The sequence below is a fragment of the Mesitornis unicolor genome, unplaced genomic scaffold, assembly GCF_000695765.1.
Source record: "Mesitornis unicolor isolate BGI_N332 unplaced genomic scaffold, ASM69576v1 scaffold36112, whole genome shotgun sequence".
In the NCBI taxonomy this organism is placed as follows: domain Eukaryota; kingdom Metazoa; phylum Chordata; class Aves; order Mesitornithiformes; family Mesitornithidae; genus Mesitornis; species Mesitornis unicolor.
In genome coordinates this window covers 6248-26902 of record NW_010170501.1, presented here as the reverse complement: position 1 = coordinate 26902, position 20655 = coordinate 6248, and the positions used below count along the sequence as shown (strand labels likewise).

The window sequence follows — 20655 nt, the reverse complement described above, 5'->3', positions numbered from 1 at the left end:
AGGGAAAAACAGATCCCAGGAAGAGCTCAGAAACAAAAGTCAGTAATTCTCCATCTTAAAAAAACCCTCTTTATCCTTTTTGGTACTTGGGACAAAATACAAATGTGTAGCAACACGAGAATTCTAATAACTGGCAGCATCCTCTCATCTATACCTTTTACGGTGCTCAGTATATAAAAACAGTATGCTTCAAATTACAGGGTAACAGGAGTGGATGAGAGAGAGGCATTAGAGTTCTGCTAGTCACATTAATCATATATATTGATTGAATACTGAATGCTTTTTCAGTTTGCCTGACAAATTGGAATGGCTTCGGTAACCCCTCGCTCAAATGTGTTCTGTCTCATTCTCTTTTACATCATTCATTAAATCTCCTGGGAATACAGAAATGCTTTCTCTCTTGGCTGTTTGCACACATTTCTTTGCTTGCCAAATGTTCAGGTGCCCTCTCATCCTCCCATTAACACTTTACTGATCTCACAGTAAAAAACCTGCAGTGAATTTAAAAATCCCTTTCTATTTGCCTGTAAAATATTCCCTCTCTGCTGTTTTACTGTGCATGAAGAGGGCTGTGCTTCATGGGAGTTGTGTGTTACATGTCCTGTGAGAGCAAAAGTGACAGCAAATGTCACAGGAGATGCCATACTCCCTCACCAAGTTTAACCTTGGGTACACCTACGTAGTTAAGACGTGCAGGAGCTACTGGCACATACCGAGTCAAGTTTTTTTCCTTGTCTTTAAAGACAAGACATTAACATTCTGACTGTGCATTAAAAAAAGAGGTTGGCAAATGGTACTTTTCTAAAAATATGTTTGTGGAGCGACTAAAAACACCTTCTGAGTGTTCAGTACCTGCTCTCCATTGCATCTTCTTTGTCTACTGGACAGAAACATAACTACAAGTACTACAGAGTCATGTAGACAGGTGGAATCAAGGTGAGTTGCATTCTTTGCCTGTATTATATTATCTATAACCGTTTGGTATTAAAACTCAGTTACTATGCTAGCAACCTTGGTTTTGCATTTGGCAGAATAAGATTACAGTACAGTCTTCCCAAAATGCACTGAATGAAACAACTTACATCAAGCATTTCAGGTATTTTTAGACTATGCAATAGAGTTAACGCTGCAAGATTATTCTTACAGTTTACATTCTGAGTCTGTTTGTACCTTTAAAAGTTATCTTTGACAATCACAGATTGTCTTCCATCACAGATTATGATGAAAATCTTACTGAACTCAAAAAGAACTGTCTGGGAGTGTGGGAGGGAAGCCATGTCTTATGGTCCTTCATAGAGTATTACCCTGAGAAGGTTTCAGCAGCTTGGCCAACACAGTTCAGTTCTGAACCAAGATACTGCTTTCAAATATCAATAATTTACAGTACTCAGGATCACATCCTTAAGACGGCTACAGGTAACTTCAAATTCCTGTAAAATCTTTCATGTCACACTACAACCTAATTCACTTCCTTAAAAGAAAAACAAAAAACCAAAGCCAAGCAACCTGCATCCGATAAAATTTAAGCACATGAAATAGATTAATTAACAAATAACTGGGTAATGAGAAACTTGGTGATAGAGAAAAAGGAGGCAACATTTCCCACACAAGTACATCTGCATATGTAATTGCTGAAAAAGTCAGTGACAATTGATTTCTCAGTTATGCAGACACACTCTGCAATATAATGTACCTTATAAAAATATCACTCATTCAATACAAGAATTCAAGCATCTGCAGAACTAGAATATAGGGAAAATAATTTAGGGGGAAAAATGAAACTGTAATTCTGTAGTGCATGGTGGAGTGAAATTAGGCAATTACATTCTGAAAGGTACATCTTAGAACAGAATTGTTCAATACAAGGATCTCTACATTTCCTTCAGTTTCTAATACCAGATTTTTAAGAACATGCATACCACACTCAGTTGATTAAAGCAAGAGAAAAAGCCTTTCAAATTTGGCATTTTTTCCCCTCATGTTTCACATTCAGTTAGACTGATGGTGATTTAGTAGTAGCTTCCTCCACCTTAACTTCTGCAGCAACGTCATCTTTCCACCTTCTCACTTCACTTCACAATAAAGGTGCCTGTGTTTTTCCTTACGTTGGGCTAGGCATGGTATCTAGATCAAATGCTGCTGTAGTCTGAGCCACGGGCAACAAGATCGGCTGCTGCTTTCCACTCCACTGCAAAGAAGGTAATTGTTCCAAAGAAGCCCACAACCACCATGATCAGGAGCTGCCACTGCAGAAGGAAGTAGTTGCTGTAGAAATACGCAACTGCAGCACAGATGGACTGGGAGGAAAAAAAAAAACAGTGTAAAAAGATAATCAGTGGAGATATCCAGACTGGTATTACTATACAAGGATTATCAAATTGACATACACGCTGTTTAATATTCAACTCTTAGCAGTATGATTCTGTAAAAGATGTATAATTTTAAAACTTCATTATACCTCAACATATGTCTTAATATGATATACAACAGATGTAGTTTCTACTTGTTACTTAAATAGCATTCACTGCAAAAAGTGAACACAAGACTCAAGTGTTTTTAGCATTGCAAGTACAGTTCTCCGGTATTTGAAAACAGTTTGTCTAGAAATGACACTGCCAAGGCTTTAAGACAAACTATTCCCAGTTTTACAGCATCACAAACTATTCTATATCAAAATAGCTAGAGGCTTTGACAAGTAAGGTAGCTTACTTACACTCTATCCTTTTTAAAGGTAAAATTTTCATTAGAGCTCATATAAACAATCTTTATATTTCATGCCTATCTCAAATTCTTACATATCACTGAGAATGATATAAAAATGGAGCTGTGCAGAAAGGAAAAAAATGTTTTTGAAGCAAGCAGCTGTCATGGTTAAACCAGACACAGCCTCACCTCTGCTCCCAGCACTGGCTTGCTATTGGTGTGACCACGCATGAACAGTTTCAATGCCTCACACCACTGTTTTTCTACCAATATCTCTGATCAACACTGATCTTGACCTGGAAAGTTCAGTACCAAACAAGATTAATGCCTGTGACTGAAGTGATCTATCTAAAATACAGCAGTTGCATTCATACTGCATGAAGACTTTCCATCGAGTCTCCAGCTAGCACAGATACATTTATTTTGGCATTCTGACAACTTAAGGATAGATAAATGTTATTTAATTATTGTCTGCATACCCACCTGATCACTCCCAGTGATATGGTACAACACCCAGAAACTTCAAGTACTATTTACACAAATTTTTTCCTTTTAACTCGCTCCCCTCTGTCAAAGACTTGTTTGAGTAAATAAATCCAGTAAAATATTATTTAAATAAAACCCAGGTCTGGTTAACTGCACTAGCCTTTTGTCTTTAAATTACAATTCCCAACACTTCTAAATTCCCTCAAAACTTGTAAGTAATAGCAGTTAATTATATAATCACACCAAGCTATACAATCAAGCTACTCCTACCTAAAAACTATTTTCTCTCCTGTGAATGAAAAAAAAAAACAACAACAACAAAAAAACCAAAACAAACAAACAGGCTCAAAAACTTTGCAGAAACAACGTAATTTTTCCTTGACTCATTAAAAAAACCCATCCTGGTATTTCAATAACATTCCAACAGTCATACTTTCAAAAGGCTGTGTCATGCAATACCTGGACAAACTTAAAGATGGCAAAGGCAGGAGCACTGTCTTCTGAATACAGGAATCCTAAAATACTGAGGAGCTGGGTGTTAAAGCAACTGTCTCCCAGGCCCAACAGAAAGCTGCAGAATATGGCCACCTCTTTGCTGAAGGAGAAAGTGAATCAAATGTAAAGCCATTCATTCAAACAGCCTACACATCTATAAACTATTTTTGGCAGACTCATTTGGCAAGTGAGAATGGAATGAAGTTATCAAACTTCAAATTTCCCTGGAAAACAACTGGTAATGCTTGGCAAAAAGAATAGTTTCATCAGATTTTAATTTCTAGAATGCTAAGACATCTGTTATTGTTACCTGCAGTCAATTCTACACTGAATTAGAACCACTAGAACAACTGATTTTGGTGCTTGGAGCCACAAAACCCACAAGGCAATGATTAAAAGCTGAGACACATATGGCGAATTCATAAAAACTGCAGAAATATTAGAGAAGTACCAATTCATATTGCAGAAAAATAAACCAGTTAACCAGCACAGGCACAACTGTTTAGAATTGCAAGTTAGAAGCTGTGTCTGCACAAACTGACAACAATGCATTTTCATAGAAATTGGCAAAAACACACCCCAAAATAAAGTTGCAATAATGAGAGGAAAGCTCCCTATATTCTTCCCCTAACACTGAGTGCTGTCAGAGACAGGAGCAGTATGGCTCCACTTGGACCAAGCAGTCACTGCTTTGGAAACCAGTGGAGCAGTGCAAAGCTGGTGCTCCTTGCTGTAGTAAAACTGAGCCCAATGCCGTTTTAAAATACACTGAATTCCTGACATCTAGTGCAGTAGTTGCTGGTCTCACTATTGTATCAGATGTCAGGAATGTCAGTTATTGATGACAGAATTGCTGCCAAATCTCCTCATGCTTTCTATTTGAATGCCATTTAGATTCCTAAATTTGGTGCAGGCTGGTAGAGTATCTATCTCTAATAAAAACAGAATTCCTGAAAGCCTTTTCTATGGAGTTAGCCACTCCATAGAAAAGCAGCTTCAAAGAGTTTTCTATTACAGGAACAAGCTCTTCATATAAATCTTGAGTTATACCAGCCAAAGCAAAACATTTACATACCTTGGAATCATGTAAGCAACATCATCTGTTCCTTCCATAGGAGCAATAGGCGCATCATTTGGCATGTTGAAAAAAATTAAATAAAAGGCTATGAAATGGACAACGATGCCTAGCATCACAACAGGGTTCCTGCCAAAGCGATTTTTCTTGCTCAGTAAACCGAAGATTCCTCCACCTGTATGAGTGGGAAAGTTTGGATAATTAAATCACAACTGAAGACATAAAGAACAGAAACAAAATAATGAAAAAAAAAAGCTGAATACTTAATTATAAACTTTCCCATATAGGATAACTGAAAGATGGAGACATGACAACAGTTCCAAGGAGTTTACCAGATCTGCCAAGCCCATTTGCCAGATGACTTAACCTTTGGGTTGCCAGAGATATCTGGGAAATGCATGCAGGAGGATTTGGCAGATGATTGTGGATGAAGACACTTAACCTTTTTGCAAGCATCTTCCCAGCAGCCACTGTTTCCTCCAGTATTGCAACAGTACCAAGTGAAACTGGATGGCTTTGTGCTTAACTCTTTTGATTGCAAAAACATGCATGTCCCTATGGATCGAAGTTGCTAATGAACAAAGACAGTGCTTTTTTCAAAAAAAAAACCAACAAAAGAAACCACAAACCCACACCAAAAAAACACTGCAGTACTTCAGTCTAAGCACAAGAAAATACTTAACAAATAATACCCATATTCAGTTCTATTCAAATATCACATCTCATTTAACATAAGTTAACTATTTTAGAGAAAAACATTAGTGTAATAATTTTTAATAAATTTAAAATAGTTACAACAGGACTTAAGAAATAATTAAAATGCCAACAAAATACTATTTAAAAACAGAATATCAAAATGCTGAAAATTCCCTAGTAATGTTGCAGTGCAGTGTTCCTCTCATCATAAGTCTTATATATTTCTTTGCACTAGCCCAAAAAGAATGCAAAAATCTTGGGATTCGTAGCCATCAGTATACTACATTCCAGTCCACATTCCCTTTATATGGTGTGAATTCACAGTGCAATAAGAAACAACACTGACAATTTTATTTCTAATATTTCTTTTTTTTTGTTCACATAATCATTGCTGGAAGCCTGAAACACACCATTCATTTAAATTAAAAAAACACCACATTTTGAATAACTACATCTCAATCCTTTTTTGTCTACAAGGTAGTAAATTTAGACTCACCCAAAATTTCTCCAACACCAATAAAAATACCAGAGAGACCAATGAGGCTTTTTTCTTCACTGCCAAACCTGTTCACAGCACCAATACATGTTCCATATACTCCAGAAAAGAATGTTAATTCCAAACCTTTGAAGGAAACCAAACAAATTTGACAGATGAACTATTATGAAAGTTATGGAAAAAAATGTAAATGAGGTATGCATAATAGAAGTAAACAGGGAATTTTAAACTATGTAATTATCATATTCTCCTATGCCAGTTTATGAAAACTGTATTAGAAAAGTGTCACTAATTACTGTCACATGCACTTAGGTTCAATACTGCTTCTGTTGACATGATCTCTATATATAGTTCACATTTCTCCTTTTCAAGAACGTTGGAATTTCATCTAAATGAAAAGTGCCACGTGAAATAACACTTAAAATAGTTGATGAAATAAAGCACAATTTCAGGGTAAGATTTTTTCCCCCTCCCCCAAAGTTATGGCATTCCTAAGAAAGACTCCCTGCATCCCCAAATACCAGTAGAGATTATATTCCCAAATGAACTGCTAGCCTTCCATACATATAAAGTGAACTACAACTGAGAAAGAGAAACTGCTATTTGTTTAAAACTTTTCTTTCTACTGACAGTGCTGTGAGGAAAGGTAACACCGCTGAGCCCAACTAGTATGACTACAAGCAACCTATAAAAAACCATCAGTTTCTTAGTAGAAAATCTATTTAAAACAATGCAAAGTGTTATGCTTAAACAAAGAAAAACAGTTTAAAAATAAAACTGTTTCTAATTCACCTCCTTTGTCTTTTGCTATTGCAAAAATATGGTACACCATATCCTGGTCTACCAGTAGCAGGCTACCTAAAATGGCATAGCCTCAAAAAGGGATGAACCTTGGGTAGTCTTGACAATCCAACCATTCATTGTGGAAATAAAAGCTTCTGTTGGCTTTACACGATTTTGTATTTTCCTGGATAAAGTGGCAATATTGACAAAGAGCCACAAGATGGCAGCAGCTTTTTTTCCCAAGCAGGACTGGTATTTTAACCTGCTCCCTTTAAGACAAAATTTCAGATCCATCAAAACCTGACTGACTCCCTTCCTTTGTTATCTTGCTTCCCATTCCCCTTGCACTAAAAGTCTAAGAGGAATTCAAGTTAGTTAATTTGGCTTAACATAACATTGAAGATGCTGTGAAGTAACTTGTAACTCAGATTAGTGGCTGGTACAAGCTGATTTTATCACTACTATTGCTACTTCTCTACCAGCAGCTGACTACGAACTTTGGCAGATGTTATAGCACTGATTATAGTTTGTTCATATCTAAGCTTTTCTTTTCACTTACAAGAGCTAACAACAATTTTCCATAATAGCAACTCAGAGCTGAGGTTCTCAGGAAATATCTGTTCTTCCTAAATATTAATTTGATCATGAACAGAACTACCTCTGAAGCCAAATAAGGAGCAAGAAACACTCTCAAAAAAACATTAAAGGATCTCAGTAACATTCTGAACATATTATAGTATTTTTGTAGAAGAATCACTGTAGTATATGGCAAAAATAAAAGTATTTTTATTTTATAATCATACCTTGGTCTAACAACGGCAAACCAGGTTTAACTAAAGTTGCTGAAGAGAGCTCCTGCCACAGCAAATATTAATGACAAAATCAGTTGAAAATTGCTAACTTTTTCCCAATCAAATCAAGACTAAAATGAAGACTGTTATTGCTATCTTCTGTGCCTTAATGATGGTGACACTGGAAGTGTAGCGTACAGACGTTATTTTAATTCAAATGCAGTGCGATTGCATTAAACATAACCTACAATCTGTTGATAGTGTAATACATAAAAAACAGCTATGTAAATTTTGCCTAACCCTAAATTTGGCACCCTAAACTGTACTGAACTACATTACTACATTACTACATCTGACAGTACTTGCAGATTTAGGGGCACCCCTCCTCCCGTACAGAAACACTTTCCAGAACACAGAAATGTCATGACTAACTCATTCAAAGGTAACTGAATTATTCAAGTAATGCTTGCAGAGATACGGAATTGCGATCCTGCCCTGAGGTTAAATTCCAAAAAATGTCTTGACACTACTACATGATTGCACACTCAGCTTGCTTCATACCTGTGTAGGCTGTTGTAACACTAAGAAGCATCATCTCTTTGGTGAAGCTCAGCTTTATAGATTTCTCTGTAAAGACATAATAATGAAATTAATATAACTTCTGATAACACTATTAAGAGAAGCTACACTTTCTTTTGCTCTTTGCTTAAAGCAAAAATAGGTTAAAACTCTGCAAACTGTGACTTTATTACAGTAAACATAGTGCTAAACAAACCAATCCTGACCTGCCCTTTAAATGAAATGCTGTGATCTATAATCCTTTTCTGTAAGAAACGCAAGGGAAGAAATATTAAAGACAGGATACACAGTTTTCAATTAGCAGACAATTTTCTGCTCATTGTGTTTTTGTACTCTCACAGAACATGGTGATCATACCATAAAAGGACAAATAAATTCCCAGTGAAGATCCCCACATTCTCAAAACAAACTTCACAGTTACAGGCAGATCACATGAAACTTCAATGGAAGCTGCAGATGCTTCAGTTCAAAATGATTCGTTTTAAGTGGTAACATTTGGTGACAAAATAAAGTAACATGTAACTTCTGCTTTATCTTGTTACATTAGTGAATTTCTTTTATGCATTAGCTTTCCCAAGTGGTGACCTGTTCTTCCGGAGCTCATCTAACAGAAGGAAGCTACTGTAAAATAGCTCAGATCAAACTACATCACAGAAGTACTCCTCCAAATTTCTCCTGGACCATACTAGTATGTAGCTGAAGAGAAGTCTAGCTCACCTTCTTTGCTTGTATGGTATCATCACTTGAAAGGAGCACTTCCGAAGCACAGCCAGTCACCTCACACCAATCACACAACAGTAATTTGCCCTCACATTAGTTCAGTAGCTTCCAAGTTCTTCTGATTGGAAGCACCACTTTGGCTAGGCTCAAAATCACAAATGCTCACACAGACAACTGAATTCCTATCAGTCCTGTGTCCCTATGTGAACTGTCATCTCTAGTCTGAAAACCATTGCCATCTGGCAGTCATTTTTCCAAGCAGACCATCCCTCAAGGTCTATATTTGAAATGGATTAACTGAAATGCATTCTTAAAACCTTATTTGTTCACAAATTTTTGTTCTAAGTGATTTGTACATGATCATGTTATCAGCAGAATCACAGAGAGCTGGAAAGGATACGTCAGTATTTTTTGAAGCAACTCTTATGTGAAACAGTACTTACTGAAGGCAGACACTGCTCTCGTCATTTTGTTCTGTGCAGACCTGAGTAAATAAATGACTTGGTCAAAATGGAAAAAGAATAACCACATTGTATCGCTAAGCTGGAAGGCACCTTCATTTTACAAATTTTCTGTACATTTCCTAGCCCAGCACTACACACTGGAATATGCTAACATATTATTAAAAGTTTGTAAGAATCTAACTTCTAACCACAAAATTTATTTGCTTTCTGCGCTAGTGAATGTTGTTCAAAAATTAACCTGCTTAACAATCTTTCTTCTGAGCATTTTTTGCTTTGAACGTTTTTTCACTGGCATACTTATTGATTTTTTTCTACCATTTTCATTGTTTTTAAATAAAGCAAAAAATATTTAAGCTGATGCCTCAGGCAAAACTGCACTGAATCTATCTGCAATACCTATGCATTTCTAATGTATTTATCAGGGTGGTATACATATATTTAGAGAAGATATGAAAATCATGTTTCAGTACATAAAAGCTAACCTGTAAAAAAGGAGTAATTTCTGCTTATTCCAGCCTTTAAACTAGGCTGATGAGGGCCAGACAAGATTATGAAAGGCAGATATGTGTTTAATAATAATTAGTGCAGAAATAACAGAAAAGATCTCCTTCTGAAAGCATTTACTTATCAATGGAAAAACATAATGTGCAGTACTGGACCCCACTCTTAAAACTATGCCATACAAAGAACATTAAATCCCACTTGTTAAAGTACAGACACTTCTATTAAATCCGCAAATTCTACAGGTTATTCATAACATTAAAGTTTCCAGTGTAGAGGGGAAAGTGAATGCATGATGCCTCATTGAGGAGTAGGAGCACAAACAAGTACATGTGACAACATGTTACTGCCATAAACACTTACGAGCTGTCCTCCAGGGTTTCATTAGCAGAATCTTCCTCCCCTGGAGCTTTTGTGTCCTCTTGTTTCCTAATCAGAAAGAACAGAACTGTGCCCACAAGACTGATAACAGTCAGAGCAATGAAGACAGTTCTGCGATCACTCTCTGTGGAAAAACAAAGAGAAGTCATAACTAGATGTTGCAAACGCAATTCAAACCAATTCAACTACCTTAAAGAACTAATACAGACATACTACATAACAAAATGCATACTAATTTTCTAACTTACCTTTCTTGTGGAGCAAAAGGTACCCAGCTGATGGCAAATTCCTGTCTCAGTTTTATGATGCCAATAAAATATTGGCATACTAAAGAGTGTCACTCGCATTTTCTGCCATGCAAAAGCGATGACCAAGGAGGAGCCAATTAACAAAGGAAGTGCATATATTATTAGCAGAAGAAAGTACATCTTTCAAGACTTACATAATTCAGAGTGGACATTGCAAACTACCACAAAACCCTTCAGATTTCTAAAAATATACATACATATATATCTTTACCAGCATCAGAAATATTAGTGCTGCAGCATCATAAACTGGTAGGCTTGCAAATCACAAAAAGCTGAAAGCTCACTGACACAGCATACAATGTGCAGCTGGAGGAAGGTAATTGCTGCCCTATGCACCAGCTCTGCTGCACTTACCAACTTGTTTGGCACAGGCAAGTCAGTAATGCAGAAGTCATTCCCATTTACAAATATTAAGCAGGAAACAAAAAGCTAAGAAACAGCTAATAGTTGTGATTGAACTAGTGTATGATTCTGAAGATACTGCCTACACCTGTGCTTTCATTAGCTTAAAGGTAAACATGAAATTGTTCTACATCAATTAAAAATCACTTATATGATTACAGATCAAAAAGAGTATGCGCTTCACCTCAAAATGCCTGCAATATTTTCATGTAGGTAGTACAGGGAAGGAGGAATTGATTTTTAAACACTGTCAGATTTTCCGATACCATTATTTTTTAATAGAGGAGTCTCAAGGCATTTAAAGATGGGGGAAATGTAACAGCAGAATTCCCTCAATGTTAATTGCTGTATTCTGTGGTTAGAAAGAGCAATGAAATTTAGAATGCACAGAATTTCAGGCCCACCAGATCCAAAGTGTCTCCAATACTTTCAATAACATTTAAACCTCTGTGTTGAAGATGAGTCCATGTCTGTGGGGAACCTGAAAAGCTGGATCTAACACAGGCATGAGGGGACTATTCATCTCATCAGGGCAGTATTTCTGAAGCCTGATAATTATCATATAAAAATCAACATCTTATTCCTGATCAACTACAGCAGAAGTATCACCTTTTAAATGTTAAAAGTATTGACCGTTCCAGTACATCTTTTGCTTTAAGATTACAACAAAGAAAACTTTAATAGTCATTATAGACCAGGACAATCAACCCTATTTATTTACAAAATGTTGGTTTTCCATCAGTACTCGCTTTTGATAATTAAAATCTTACATTTTGCTCTATTTTCAGCATTGCTGATACCCTCATCTGCCTTGCCTTGTTTATTAAAACCAGAGTCTCAACCACTATTCAGCTTCTTAAGACTATTTAGTTCACTGTTCTTCAATTGCTGGAAGTCAGTCTTCATAAACTATGCCAAGAAAGGAAGACTGAGTTCTTTATACACTGTTCCAGCAACACTGCCAGTTTAAGCAGCATCAGCCCAATCTCAGCCCGCCTTTATTTCATAAGTTAATCAGTCTCCAATTAGATTTAGAAGGACGGTCAACACCAGGAACTTACTTTGGAATGGGATACCATGTATATTAAACATACAGCCATTCCAAAATATGCGTATTTTGGCAAAACTGTGTCTGCACAGGGAAAAATCCCAGGGTAGCTACTGCGGAAACTTTATCCTACACCAGCATTCCGAAGAATATCATAGACAATATCTAAAAGAAGGTACTCAAAGGGCATTGCACACAGGAACATACATATAAACAAGCAATACCCACCTGATATATGAGTTTTTCCTTGCCAAGCAAAGTATATATAGAGGTTTCCAAAAAACAAGCTGTGAACAAAAAGGACAACGCAGGTGAACAGCACTTTTGTGGTATGATTAAGGCTGTAGCATCACAACAACACTGCTCTATGCAAAAAAATAGTACTGTGTAATTTCAAGAGACATAAAAACACTAGTTACTCTCCACACCAACTGCTTACTCCATATAAAACTCCAAACACAGTAGAGGATTCTTCCCCATAATGCTGGCTATTTATTTTCAAGACTAAAAACACAGGGTGGTACCAAAATGAGGAAATCTGCATTTAAGTTGCTTCTCTAATTTTGCAAGGGTATAGGTTAGAAAGCCGACATACTTATGGAGATGATTTTGTAATACTTCCTTAGAAGAATATCACATGCTTGCCTGAAGTATCGCCCCAGCAATGCTAAATTGGATGTTAACAGCTCAAGGGAATTTCTGTGTTCCTACCTACAGTTTCCTAAAATACAGTAATTTCAATTGAATGGTGATTCAAAACAGCCTTAAAGTTTCCTCATATAAAACCATCCATTTTACTCACTGTCAAACACACAGTTAGTTGGGTTTGTAGAAACTGCTACTCTAGTAACATACTGACATGTTCATTGCTAAACCTTAAAGAATGCAAGAAGCATGGCATGGGTTAAAACTGATGTTCTATAAATCCAGTACTCTGCCCTCACAACAGCATTAGCAATGCCATCTAGTCCAGGCTCACCAGCCTAAGCACTTTCTACAATTCATTCCCCTCATTATCTCCCAATATTCAGAACTGCTGCATTAGGGGTGGTATTTATCTTCAGGAACCATTTGTGGATCTGTTGCCAATAAACTCGTTAGATCTCTTTTTGACCTTGCTGACACCATCCACTTCCTGTGGCAGCAAGTTCCAGAAGTTTAAACACCCACTTTATCTGTTTCAAAGAAATCCTCTTCCAGTTTCACAAAGTTACCTAAGTTCTAGTACAGCAGCATTTGGTGAGCAACAGTTCTACCTTCAGCTCACCTGCTGCCTTTGTGTTTTAGTAACACATCAGTATAATCCTCCTCACTTTTTGTCCAAAGGAAAGAGTCCCAGCTCTTTTAGTACCTCTTCAAGTTAGCAGCTCTGTCTTCTTGCACATTTTTGTTATTTTTCCCTGTACCCTAATTGCATTACACTCCCTCAAGAGACATAAACCATTATCTGCACAAAATACTCAATGGCAGCAACACAGCACCTGCTACCTTGTTCTCACTACCTTTTTTGATGCAGACCTTTTTGTTGATTTTTTTGGTTGATGTAGCACTTGAAGTTTAGTATTAGAGAGCCATCAAGAACCAGATCTCTTTTCTGACTGCCACATCCAACTTTAGTATCTTCACTTCAACTTGTCAGTGAACAGCAAAGTCCAGCTGCTCTCTCAGGGAAGGAAGGCTAAGAGTCAAAGGGGATAATACATCCAGGAGAGAAGGTGCCTCACATCAGCTAGAGCTCTGCTCAAGGATATTCAAGCGAGGCAAGCACAGCAGACGCAAAGATCATAGGCAGGGTCAACCAAGAGTCCAGACCATCATATAAGTTCACGTTGACAAGGCAAGTCTGAGGTCAAGTCAGGAGGTCAATCCACAGGCCAGAGCCAGGTCTGCTGATTGCCAGGCAGGTCCACACCAACAAAGCAGAACAAAGCCAAGATGGGAAGTCGGTCTGCAGATCACCAAAATCCACAGCGAGGTACAAGCAAGGCTATGGCTGAGCTGGAGATCCATACTCCTCCAATGCAGCTCCAGAGGGACTGAACATCTAGGGCTGATCTAAATTGAGGTTCCTGGGCCCGTGGGCAGATAGGAAGGCTATGATGTTGTTCAGGACCATTAGGGCTTATAAGTGTACCAAGGATCCTGACACAAATTAGTACAGTACTCCACAATCAACAAGATTCCTACTACATATTTCAAATGCTCACCTAACAGAAATTATCTTTTTAACACATCAAGAGTTTGCAATATTTAACTTTCATTCATCGTTACATATTGCATAATGGCAATAGAAATGTTGCTCCCAGCTCTCCCTCCTACTTCACTGACTGCAAGGTACCAGTGGAGTATTTCTGATACAGTCTCCCACTTAATGAAAAATGTAAAAAGTAGAACGTGTATACAACCAAAGAAAAATTAACAAATAAAGCTCACCTGGACTGTAAGAGTGCCCAAAATACTCCGCTGTTCCTTCCAATGGTGTTTTCGTCAGAATTTACAGTCAAGCAACTTCCCTGTGCCGTCCAAAGTACTGAAATATACAGAACATATTGGTCAGGAAATATAAATATTTTAGAGCTATACTTAAATATAGCAACGAATAGTAAGCAGGGTAAAAACAATGCTTACCAGCAGCTGCAATGCCAATAAAAACAGAAGCAGTGTAGAAAGTCCATGTAGCAGGTTGGATGAAAACTGCAATGTATAGGCTAGAATAGAACAGATCAGTTTATTGAATACAGACTTAAAATGGACAATGCTCTTTAACAATCAGGTATCTCACTTTGCTGCTTCTAAATTGGCTTCTCTCTCCTAAGAGATGTTGGAAAATAGTTCAGGTTGTATGTGAAAAGAGGCAATCTTTTTACTCCACTAAGCATATAGAATTTTTTTTGATGTAGTCATTAACCTAAGACCACAACCTGAACTCCACAGTCAGGAAAGTCTGGAAATGCCATGAAAAAAATGCACTCCGTTTCCAGCAGGCTGAAGTACTCTGCAATTACACAACTACTGATACAGATAGAATCTCTGCAAGATGCCTTCCTTAACCAGTACAATTTCATGTATGGCATGGTAGCCTTACCTGTGACAAAATGAAAGCAAGCTTTTAAAGGACAAAAATTCAAAAATAACACTTACCTATAAAATATGCCACTAACAACCATGGAGAGTTGAGGTCCTACTATTGCAACCACTGAAGGTGATATAAGATTTGATGCAGAGAATACTCCATAAATAATGGACATACTACATAAATAAACAACAAAGATGTTTAAGTACTAGAAATATAATATAGGGCATAAGTGCAACTGATTTAAGATTGTTCAGTCTATTCCAAAGTATCAAGTTAAGTACATACATAACGTAAGTAACTGCATAACTTTCATAGTCAAACATTTCCTTCCTTTCTTCTGTTAATTAACTTAATCCATTGCACTCTATAGGGGAATACAGGAGTGTACAGTGTTTCTTGGATTGCTGAATTGAGTCTCACAGCCAGCACACCTTGCAATTTATGATATTCATTTGTCAAACTGTGCCCTACCAATAGGTACTGTATTTTGTGCCCAGTACTTCTAGAGGAGAACATTCCAGAGCCCCATTCGCCCATCAGTAAGGTTTTAATTTTCTGCCAAATATACCATAGAAACTCTACAGATATAGTCTGTGCCAGCTGTATTTTTAGTTTAAATTAAGATAGCAAACCCTTCAAAGCAGAAACCAAGTCTTCCTATACGACAGATTAATTTGGTGTACAAAAGGACCCTGATAATGCTCGGCAAGATTGGCTATGCCTGCACAAGGAATGAACAGAATGGCTTTTTGTGGCTTTGGACCGTGCTTGTCTTTCTGACTTCTCCTGTCACATTTATGTTGCAGTATTTCCTGGAAGTTGATCCACACCACCTATCCTATACAAACAGACAGAGCTGTACAAGGGCAAATAACCAAGGCCTTAGTTAGCAGTTTTATTTATTTTAAAACTTCAACATTCTTCATCTCCTAAGATAAAATACTGAGGATGTGATGACTGTATGGTGTTTTTTCTCCCTAGAAAAAAAAACCCATGCAAAACAGGAATGTAGTTCAACTAGAAATAATTCAGAGTAGAACCAGAGTGAATGTGAGAAGCCTATGTTTTAAACTGCTTTAAGTATGTCATTAGATTGTGAAGTGCGCAGAACACTACAATCTCTTGAGAGCATATCTCTACCAGGTGGAACCATAACTAGCTTCACCCTGCAAGGAGCGAAGTAATAAGAAGATCGGTGTAAATTACCTTGTGTAGCCACTGCCATGAAAATCTGTGTTGTTTAAATTTGTGATAACGGTTTGCTGTGAGGAGAAAATCATACATTGTAATATGTTAGAACGTATCTTGTAGTTTGACAACACTTGCATCAGTCTGAAGTCAGTATCAAACATTAGAATTAATCATTAATAGACTCTACAAAGTACTTAAAATAATGTAAAGTGGCAATTACAACTCACAACACCTCCACGGTGAAGGAGATATTTGGCAGGAAAACATCTACGTTTGAAGCAGTAATTAGTACTTTAGGATTATATCATGACTTCATCAGAGACCTTAAAATATTTCACAAAACTTTTCTTTCACAAAACACCTCTCTTAGGTAGATATGTATGACTCTCTTAATTTAAAAAGTGGGGAAAACAAAGACTTTTCAAAATGCTCTTTATTTGACCTAACGATGAACTTCTGATAAGAGCCTGCATTCTTTTCAGCTTCCCGTTATTTCTCTGTTCTTTTTCTTTTTCCCTATGAATCAGCGTTAGTGATCATGAGACCATGCAATTATTTGGATTGGCAGGCAGATCTGATTGAAAGTCACTTGTAATGACTTTAATGACAATAAATGACATGATTGCATGATCACTAGGTCCGGCTCAGTGAGGTGCTGTGAATTCACTGCAGAGCTTCTAAGATCACTGGGCTGTACTTACACACTCATGTACAGTATCACGCTGCACTATGACTTCTACAAAAACTATCCTAAGTAGTTATTGCTATGATGCAGTGAAGGACATTAGTGTGTGTGAACCCAGAAGCAATTCTTCTTGCATGCAAGAAAAGACAAACTGTAAGACCTGTAGACTCAAGAGGTATGTTGAAATCTAACTGTCCTTCAGACACATAACCAGTACTGAAAGCAATGCCAGCAACTCACTAAGTCAGAGGATCTGGGCTCGGTGTGTCAGTAGCAGGATTCTAAACATTTAAGTAGTAAGAGTGCAGGAATTTGGATTATGTTATACTCAATTTTGCTTCAGCATGCAAAGAGATACATGATACTAAAGCAGTAAATTTTTTATTCAGATGGAAGGTGACTTGGCAGTTCCAGCAATTGTGGAAGTCTGACTACTTGTCAGATGTTATCCTCATACTTCCCCTCAATGTCTTAGTTTGTCAGAAGAGAATAATATGTTAAACTAGGAAAAAAACTCTAGGAAAAACTAGGGGCATGGTTAATAGTAACAACTTTGGCAAATATTTTGAAAGGACTATACAAAATAATCAGAAATACGGAAGGTCCAATGTAATTCAGTTGTTAAAATTTTTAAGTGTCAAACCAGTCACTATTTTAAAGTTCAAACATTTGATAAGATTAATTTTGTACTTTCCAAGCAATCAGGCACAGTTACATATGCAGCTGTGCTGTCTTAAAGAAATAATCTGCTTAATTATCCAGTTAACCAACTTAATGCAGTTAACACTAAACCAAAAGGAGACAAAATGTCAAGGTGTCTCGCACATTAAAAAATCTTGTACACGAAAGACAAGAAAGGACGAATAACTGTGGCTGAAATTCACACCTACCGCAATATTTCCACATGTTTGGAAAGCAGTGAATATAAACATAAATGAGACTCCCAAAATAATTATGTTGAAAAGTTTTTTTGATTCAGGAGACATTCTGTGTTTTCTTGCCAAGTCCTCAGCTTCAGTCTGAAAAAACTCTATTTTCTTTTAAAAGCTTCCTCTTAATCCCTGTTAAAAACAAACAGAAATAATAATAATAATAATGATGATGATGATGATGATGATGATAATAATAATAATAATAATAATAATAATAATAATAATAATAATAATAATAATAATAATAATAATAATAATAATAATAATAATAATAATAATAATAATAATAATAATAATAATAATAATAATACTGCGTTTAAAATGACGATTACTTCCAGCTACTTACTAGCTTCTAGTAACCATCAACTGATTAAGAAATCTGGTGACTCAATGTACAGCAAAATCGGTAACTTGAAAGAAAACAAAACCAAAGATAAAGGTCTGGTACAAAAGGTAAAGATCAAACTCTCTCTACCTTTTCTCACGAAGTTAACAGAGCTGCAGTGTGTTACTTCTTCGTGACATCCCTTTCCCCCAAACGAAGCCGTTTTCCAAATATCGAGCTAGTTAATCAGCTCAGTTTCCTTCCATTGTTCTAAATCCAAATTCCAGTCCACAGCCTTTAAATCACCTGACGAAAGAAAGATGAGACACTCGTACACACAAGTCATTTCCATTCGTGTTAGACAGGAAATAAGGAGCATTTCACAATCTCGATCAGCTGACCCAGCCCAGCAGGCCCCTGTGCACTATGGGAAATGCAGTTCAAGGAAAGTACACTTTACTTAAAAGGATAGACGTCTCCTAATCCTTAAAATAAGAAGATTCGTACTAGTGTTTAAGAATTCTCATCTCTATCCACTAAATAACACCTGGCAAGATAAAAAAAGTCTTAGAAAGTCACCTAAGTTAACTGTTTAATTGCTGAATTCGAACACACACGGGGTCATTACAAAGGGCAACTGATTCCTACCTGGGAGAAACTACACATCCATGATCTTTCACTGCTTTGTCTCAAGGAACAACATTTGCTTTTAGCAATAAAAATCAATATTTTGATATTTTACTTCATAGCATTTCTAAATAATACATTTAAGATCGATCATGAAGTTGTGAAGATCTCTGTAAGCAAATCTCAGCAACACAGAAAGAGGATCACACATCGACTGAATGTCTGCTTTTTACTGTTGCTTGTGTCTGTTGTGTTGGGCCTCCAAGTCAGGATCGGAGCACTCAGCGAAATGAGCTTCACTGAACTGCTGGCCAAAGAGGAAGGAAATCCAGAACTGACTGAAGTAAATGGCAAATCACCAAACTTTACCTCTGCTATCTACAGAAGAGCACTTAAAATCCACATCCCAGCTATCGTTACAGATTTATACTCTTTTAAATCCCGAGTTGTAATTTCTAAAAAATGTTGTTTTTTCTAAACAGTATTTACTTTTCAATTGTGTAAGAAAGTCAGTATGACTGTTCAGGGGCTGCTTCACAAAGACCCAACTAGAATATTGAGGTGTGTTTTTTTAACACAAGCAAAGTTCTCATCTTCCTTTTCTATACTATGAATTTATAGCAACAGATTTTAAAAGATCCTCTAGCCACTGTCCCTCTCACGCACTCTTCCCCACGTACCAGCACAAGCATTCCTCTAGCCCCACGGCAAACAGGGCTGGTGCACTGGGCCAATTGTTTTGGCAACAGCAGCAGCTTGTATCGAAGGGACTGAAACGAGGGAGGAACGGACCCAGGAAACTCCCTCTGTTATTCTGTAAAACTTCAAATTTCTCCTCAGACAAAGGGTTTCAGCATATGAACCACAATTTTTAATCAAAATTCTCTGGGAAAAGAAGAACAAACAATATAGCATGAAGCAACAGATAACGTGAAAAATGGTACCAGTTTGATTTCTTAAGTCTTTTGTTGGAGGAAAGAACCTGTTGCTTCTGGGTTTGTATTGACGACGTTGCTTGTCTTTATATTTCTTCAGTGAAAAAAATATTAAACATAATTTCAGTAAGGACTTAAAGTGTAATAATGACTTAAAGTCCAATAATGAATTTGCTTTTTCATGTGAATACTGTCATTACATTGAACAAATCAGTAAAGAACTGTCTATTTTTTATAACATAGTATTGTGATACTGATGAGTAGAAACATTTATCATTGCTGTAAGATAAGAACCCAGCATTATAGTTCATACTTGGAGTTTGGGCATTTTATTCAATTCCTGAAGAGACACGGCACAACTTCTGGGGTGGGGGAACACCCGTCACCAAATTCCCCAGACAAAATTCTGAGAATCGGCTTGTCACCCTTACACAAGGGTGCAACCTCAAGGGTGCTAACCCTCAACCTTGTTCCGATTTTACCACAAGCGCTGCCAAAGCACGAACTTGTAAGAGCGCTGTGTGTACAGGCAGATTTCTACCTTTTCCCAGCTCGGCCCACAGCTCTCTCCCAGGCACCGATACAGCTGGTGGAGATCGCCTTTGCTGCCCCAAAAGCACCTACACTGCTCAGCCACTGCACCACAACGGGCACCCATGGCTCAGAGCTGCACAGACGGAGGAGACTTCACCAGGCACCGCTACCGGCAGGCGGTGAAGGAGAGCCCGCCAAGCGCCCAGGCCGGCCTGCCAGGGCCCCTCGCAGCGGCCACCGGAGCACGCACCTGGCTGCGGTGGGAGCACGCAGAGCACAGAGCTCCCCCAGCAGCTGCCCCTGAGGAAACACTCTCGCAGTAGCCAGAGCCGAAGGCCGTAACCCGCCTTCCCTCACAGCGCTCTCCCCTCCGCGTCCGCCATTTTAAATCGTCACCTCCCCGCCCGCGCGAGAGGCGAGTC

At 37.6% G+C, this 20655-nt stretch overlaps 1 protein-coding gene across 2 annotated transcripts; it reads right to left on the bottom strand.

Moving 5' to 3' along the window:
• Positions 1-1859: 1859 nt before the first annotated feature.
• MFSD11 (major facilitator superfamily domain containing 11) lies at positions 1860-17914 on the bottom strand. Of its 2 annotated transcripts, XM_010179709.1 has the most exons (13): positions 17771-17914; positions 16211-16266; positions 15070-15177; positions 14557-14636; positions 14362-14458; positions 12157-12215; positions 10153-10294; positions 9268-9308; positions 8087-8152; positions 5952-6077; positions 4760-4934; positions 3649-3784; positions 1860-2297 (listed from the first exon to the last, which is right to left on the bottom strand). In XM_010179709.1, the coding sequence occupies exons 1-13, from the start codon at positions 17864-17866 to the stop codon at positions 2130-2132; spliced, it is 1350 nt and encodes a 449-aa protein (XP_010178011.1). In that variant the 5' UTR covers positions 17867-17914; the 3' UTR covers positions 1860-2129. The 2 variants fall into 2 exon arrangements, with proteins under 2 accessions (XP_010178011.1, XP_010178010.1); XM_010179708.1 differs by lacking the exons at positions 12157-12215; positions 14362-14458 and having other exon boundaries at positions 17771-17866.
• Positions 17915-20655: the final 2741 nt, after the last annotated feature.